This window comes from Mus pahari, chromosome 8, assembly GCF_900095145.1.
Source record: "Mus pahari chromosome 8, PAHARI_EIJ_v1.1, whole genome shotgun sequence".
Classification (NCBI taxonomy): domain Eukaryota; kingdom Metazoa; phylum Chordata; class Mammalia; order Rodentia; family Muridae; genus Mus; species Mus pahari.
The window spans coordinates 57,108,496-57,115,119 of NC_034597.1; the positions used below are offsets into that span (position 1 = coordinate 57,108,496).

A 6,624-nucleotide genomic window follows, 5' to 3' on the forward strand; every position below is an offset into this window, starting at 1 on the left:
CATCCCTCTAAGGCCTCTGCATCAGCTCCTGCTTCCTGACCTGCTTGAATTCCAGTCTTGGCTTCCTTTGGTGATGAACAGCAACGTGGAAGTGTAAGCTGAATAAACCCTTTCCTCCCCAACTTGCTTCTTGGTCATGATGTTTGTGCAGGAATAGAAACCCTGATGAAAACAGTCATCCCTGATCAGCTCACGTTGATGAGTCGTCTGACGTTTCTAGGAGACACAATCTCACTGCAAACTCCCTGTTCCTCTGGCTGTGGATATATATATATATATATATATATATATATATATATATATATATATAGAGAGAGAGAGAGAGAGAGAGAGAGAGAGAGAGAGAGAGACCCCAGAAGACGCTGCGCATGCAGGATGTGGCTGGGTGGAGAGGTTGAATATGGTGGATAGTGGGGGGGGGCTGTGGGTCAGGGGCAGAAAATCTCAAATTTTGATAAGTCCCTGAATTAAGATCTCTTGAGCATCGATGCAGAGGCAGGGGTGCCGAAGCTTTTCCACCAAACACACCCTGGAGCTGTCACTTATAGTAGTAAATATGTCCCGTACACTGCAGCGTGTTGGCGTTCCTCCATTCACTCTTTCTCTACTTGGCACAGAGAGTCACTATGTGTTCCCACTGGGTCACAGGGCACTGACCTCCACAGAGCAACCCAGTGCCTGGCTCCCCTCCTCAGTGTCCTGGAGCTCCCATACAGACTCCTGTGACTCCACTGGACTATGAACCCGTCCTGGGAGCTCATAGCTACCCTACAGATAAGCTGAACTCTCAGAGCTGTTAATGACATGGGCCGGGCCCAAAGTCACGCTTGCAGACTCTGGACGGGGTAAGGAGCACAGTGCAGAATGGTGGCAGCTTGGAGGGGACAGCAGCAGCTGGTGGTGTTAGACTCCAGTGGTAACGGTGATGGTTCCCAAATCCTGCGTGGATGTGGCCACTTCTATGTTTAAAGCATCTTCTTACACATATTTGTGAAGCCATGGTTAAGAACACACAATATTAAACTATGAATGGCATTCAGAGCTTTAGGAATGCAGTATGCCTATCACCATTCGAAAACATCTCAGAATATCCAGAACATTCTCATTACTGTCAAAAGGAAATACCATGTCTGTGCTAAGAGCCAGTGTTCTACCTCTAGTCCATATACATAGGGTACTGCACATGGACATTTAAGTATTTAAACTGTGTGTGTGTGTGTGTGTGTGTGTGTGTACAGGTGCACGTGTGTGTGGGTGCACATGTGTGCACATACGTTCAGAAGCCACTGCCTCAGATGTTCTTCAGGTGTTGTCTTTATTTTTGTGACAGGACCTCTCATTGGGACTAGGGTTCGAATTACTAGGTTTGGCTGGGTGGCCAGCAAGTCCCAGAGGTCACCTGTCAACAGACTCATTCAATATGTGGCTGGCTTCTCTCACATAGCATGCTTTTAAAGTCCATCCCAGCAATTGCAAATGTCTGTACTTGATTCCTTTTGATGCCTTCATTGTTTAGATATGCTGTCCGTCACTCCATCGCTCAACACTGATGGCATTTGCTTGCCTGCATCTTTGGGTCATTGTCACTAGGAGTCAAATACTGCTGCTGACCTCCGTGTCCAGTGCGGTTAGCCCCACTTTATAGATGAAAAGTTGAGACCACTATGGCAGGGAGGCTGGCACCTTCCCCTTTGATGCTCAGTCATGTCTTAGCTAGTTAGCTAAGTGGCTAACAATCCAATGGCTCTCAAAAAAAAAAAAAAAAGGAGAAGTCTATCTTCTCTGTGAAGCTAAACAACCAAGGAGCCCCATAAGTCAGGCAGGCCCATTGGCAGCCAATTGCTCAACTCTAAACCTTTATGGAATATGAAAGACAAAGACACTAGATGTCACATCACTTGACCCTTATTCAGTTGCAGAGAAACAGGGCCTTGAAGAAGCCAGCTCCTGGTAGTCCAACGGAAACCAGGACCCTCTGAAGCCATGGCCCCCTCTCATCCTGCTCTCCAGTTCTGGATACATTCTTATCTCTGGTGTCTGCTTCTGATGCCAGCAGGTGAGTGGGCACCACCACTACCACTAGGACTTCATCTCACCATTGTGTGCTCACAGGCCACAGAGTGGGCTCTCCTGAAGGCCAGCTCACTTCATTCTCAAGGGTACAGGGGGCACTTAAGGTCATTGGCTGGGTGGCCAGAACCACAGGGTGGAGATGAAAGGCTGTTTCAATTCTAGTACTAGCAGCGTTGTTGCCTTAGAATGTCCCAAGCTTCAGAGTTCCTGACCTCAAAATGCAAACAGCTTCACGGACCACTCAAGATGACTGTGGGGATGAGGGAAGCTTAACACAGCACACAGGCTAGGGCAGAGAGGTGGGCATGCACACAGTAGCTATGGTCATGGCTATACTTGCTATTGCAATGACAGCTGAAGATTTTCTGGTCTTTTATAAGGTAGTTCTTTGCCTGCTCAGACAGCGGAGGCCCTGAGTGGAGAAGCTATTATGCAAAACACAGTACAAAAGACGTAATAAATCCTAGCAGACAGTTTTGCAGAGCTCTGCACAGCTGAAGAGAACTGGTCAGAGCTGATGATTTAAGAACTCAGGGTGGTACCCTGCGTGGGAGATGTTCTCGTGGGCATCGGTAGCTTGTTGTAAAAGTGGATGGCAAGGAAAAATATCTCACTGGAATGCAGGCTCATAGCAATGGGTGAAGAAGCCCCTCTCAGCCATCTCCCATCACCCCTACCACACCCCACCCCATCGACCCATACTGCCCGAGGGTGTTTGGTTCTGGCTGAGACTGGTTTCGAGGTCTGAGCTTTCTTGCTCAGCTGTGGCACGCCTCATTCCCTGACTTAAAGTCAGGAAGACACCAGGAGTGTTTGCTGTTTGCCCGGTGTGTTATTATGCAAACAGCGTGGCATATGGGTGCTGCGTTAAGCACCAATCTGCATTAATCTATGGGGTTTGTGATGGGCTTCCTATGCATGTAGCCCCTGTAGTGAGGCTACGTGATGTGGAGGGCTGCCGGTTTGATGGGAGGTGGAAGGAAAGCTACAGGCTCACCTCCTTGACTTCATGCAGAGCAGACTCACTCTTTCTTTTCTGTCCCTATCCCACAGTGTTGGCCCAGCAAGGCTCGCACACCCATGCCGAGGACCGCCTGTTCAAACACCTGTTTGGAGGCTACAATCGCTGGGCACGGCCAGTGCCCAACACTTCCGATGTGGTCATCGTGCGCTTTGGACTATCCATTGCACAGCTCATAGATGTGGTGGGCCTGCCTTTTCATGCTGCGTTCCCCTAATCAGCCCCCCCAGTCCACATGATCCCTCTCTTAGTCCTCCCTGGATTCAGCTCAGCCCTTCTCCCACCAGCCCTCAAAGACCACCCTGGACACAGCATGCAGTTACCTTGTTGTGTTGCCATGGTTCCTTTGTTCCCATGCCTTGGAGCCCCCAAGAGCATACATAGGTTGTCAAAAGACAATTTTCTAAAACACATGTTCAACTCCCCCTCCTCTGTGATCCGGGTGACCCTCAGGAATCAGGGTACCGGTGACAGGGGGGATGGCTGGGCTTCGGGTGTCCTCTGCGTAGACCCTCAAAGTGCCTCCTATACACTCTGTCTTCTGGGCTGGGGTTCATCAGACACCCCAACTGTTTTTACTTTCTATCTCTGCTACCCCAGGATGAGAAGAATCAAATGATGACCACGAATGTCTGGCTAAAGCAGGTAAGCCTTCCCTAGTAGGAGCTGGCAGACGCGTGCAGTCCCCAGACCCTTCTAGGACCCTCTTACCTATCAGCAAGATGCTAAATCCATGGGTCACGGTCAGCAGTCACCTAAGGTGTGAGGCAGCTGTGGTGCTGCAGGCTATTCTCCCCGGGGCTGGCTTTTGTTTGGCCAATCTCTTACTCAACTGTTCTCTTCACCCACAGCACCAAGGGATGTCTTTCTAGGAGCAAGCATCTCATAGTCCCAAGTTTACAAGACAGCTCACTGAATCAGCATCCCTTCGTCATAAGACAAGGGGTTACCCAGGTATGCCCAGCTCCAAGGCCCATCTCCTTCTCGGTGTGGCTTAGAGTCTGTGCTACCTGACAAATGACCCCAGAGCTCACAAGCACAAAGCAATGACCCATTTACCACACTGCATGCATTTGTGACCTGGTGGGCAGGTGGTTTTCTCTGCTTTAAATGGTGACTAAGGTACTTGGTGGCACCTGGTCAGCTGTGATTAGCGAGTTGCTGTCTAAAATGGCTTCCCTTACATCAGCAGTTCTCAACCTGTGGGTCATGGCCTGTTGGCAAACCTCTATCTCCAAAAATATTTATTTTATGTTCATAACCGTAGCAAAAGTACAGTTATGAAATAGCAATGACATAGCTTTCTGCTCGGGGGGTCATCACAGCACGAGGAACTGTATCAAAGCGCTGCAGCATTAGGAAGGTTAAGGACCGCTGCCTTACATGCCTGGAACCTTCCAGGAAAGCTCTGGAAGGTTCTGAAAGGCTGGGGTCCTCCATGAGCACTCTGAGATTCCTTCAGTAGGGTCTCTTTGGTAGGAGATTTGATGGGTTCTCACTTCAAGCCTCCCTGAGTGGGGGTCCCAAGAGACAGAAAGTAGAAGCTGAAAGTCATTTATGGGTCTATAGCGGTCTAGCCTCCATCTTACTTCATTCTATAGGCACAGTCAGTAAAGGATCTGGAGTCGGGAAGAGACTTAAGACACCATCTCTCCACGGAAGGAGAGCTGTAGAGTGTGTGTGTGTGTGTGTGTGTGAAGTTCTGGGATGGGCCACTGTTGGGCAGGCACATCCTGTCAGCCCAGCTAATCCCAAGACCTGGAAGTGGAGATGACAAAGGGACATGGGAAAGGAAAGCTAACCCCTGCCCTCAGCTTCCTACTCTGGCCCCCTGGGTACCTGACTGGCCGTGACTCAGAGGCCAGCAGGCAGAAACCCACAAAGACCAAGACAAGGCCGTTTCAGAGTCTTTCAGATAGGTTCCTTGCTCACTGTAGGAGTCCTACACACAACCCCAACTCACGGGTTCTGGATGTCTGACAGCTGCTTGGCTACTTGACTGCTCTGAAACAATCGCTCCTGCCATTGCTTACTCTGGAGTCATTGGAGGGTCTGAGCCTCACCTCTATGGGTGAGCCAATGGAAACCAGAGTGAGGAGGAAGCTTTAAAAGGGGTGCAGTCATGTCATGGGGGGGACGGTGTGGTCCTAGATCCTCCATCACCATGATTGTCCTTGTCACTCATGCCAGGGCTTGTGGAGGAGGAGAGGAAAGGGCACTGTGGTGGAACCAGGCCTTCTGCAGCTGTCCCCGGACTAGCCTGAGATGCTGGAGAAGTTATTAACCCTCTAGGAGCCCCTTCCTCCCCATCTGTGAAGTGTGTGTGTGGGGTGACTCATCTGTCTTAGACCTATGAGATTCAGATGCCCCCATTTGATGTAAGTGTCCCCCATGTATGAACCTGAAATCCTGAAAGATGGACTAGAGAGGGGATAAGAGCTCTGTGTTGGGGGGGTCTAACAGGTAAAGCTCAGTTTCATACAGTGCTTGCCTGGGTTTGACACCCCCCCAGCATTACATGCACTGGGTATGGGGGTTCATGAACTCAATCCAGAGCCTGGGAAGAGAGGTTGAGAAGAAGCAAACGTTTAAGGTCATTTTTTACCTTCACAGTAAGCTGGAGGCCAGCTTGTGCATTAAACAAACAAATAAACAATAATAAAACAAACAAAGTCTGGTTTTAAGACCCACTTGGACCTGCTCTGGTGGAACATAGTTGGGACCTAGAACATTCTCTTTCTGCTGGGACTCCTTGGGTCAGGAGGTCTCCAGAGCATAGTTGGAAGGTCATGGGTAACTCTCCTGGCTTCACTGGCCGTCTTTGGCAAGCCCTGCCTGGAGAAGGAGTGACTACAGAACAGATTCACTAAGTGGGGAGCATCAGGACAAGGGCCAGAGGCACAGCTAGAGGGCCAAGTGTGCTGGCACTAGCAGCCTGGGATTTCCACTACCAGAGTCGAAGCAAAACGGGCTGTTTATCAGAAATGGTTTGCCCAATTCCCATGGCAGCCTTTTCCTGGCGCCATGGAATCTGTGGATTCTGTGGGGCTAGGAGAGGGACACAGGGGTGGTACAGTCCCACAGCTCCTCAGATCACTTTGAGGTCCTGGTGGGGCAGTGCTCTGATGTGACCACTCCCCGGAGCAGGAATGGAATGACTACAAGCTACGCTGGGACCCTGTGGAGTTTGGCAACATCACCTCCCTCCGTGTCCCTTCAGAGATGATCTGGATCCCAGACATTGTTCTCTACAACAAGTAAGAAGCTGGTTACTAATTAAAGTGCATCTCGGGAGGGGAGGGAGCTCAGCGAGTGAGAGCTCTTGCTGAATGAGCAAGCAAGAAAATCTGAGTTTGGTGGTGCACGCCTTTAATCCCAGCACTTGGGAGGCAGAGGTAGGCGGATTTCTGAGTTCGAAGCCAGCCTGGTCTACAAAGCGAGTTCCAGGACAGCCAGGGCTACACAGAGAAACCCTGTCTCGAAAAAAGAAAGAAAGAAAGAAAGAAAGAAAGAAAGAAAGAAAGAAAGAA

At 50.0% G+C, this 6,624-nt stretch overlaps 1 protein-coding gene across 1 annotated transcript in view; it reads left to right on the forward strand.

Moving 5' to 3' along the window:
• Nucleotides 1-799: 799 nt before the first annotated feature.
• Nucleotides 800-6,624, forward strand: part of Chrna2 (cholinergic receptor nicotinic alpha 2 subunit) — a 12,214-nt gene continuing 6,389 nt past the window's right edge. Inside the window, exons 1-5 of the mRNA XM_021203531.1 lie at nt 800-845; nt 1,914-2,056; nt 3,127-3,278; nt 3,695-3,739; nt 6,242-6,351. Of these exons, the coding sequence (XP_021059190.1) occupies nt 1,984-2,056; nt 3,127-3,278; nt 3,695-3,739; nt 6,242-6,351 (380 nt within the window). The 5' untranslated portion in view covers nt 800-845; nt 1,914-1,983. The remainder of the gene's footprint in view (nt 846-1,913; nt 2,057-3,126; nt 3,279-3,694; nt 3,740-6,241; nt 6,352-6,624) is intronic.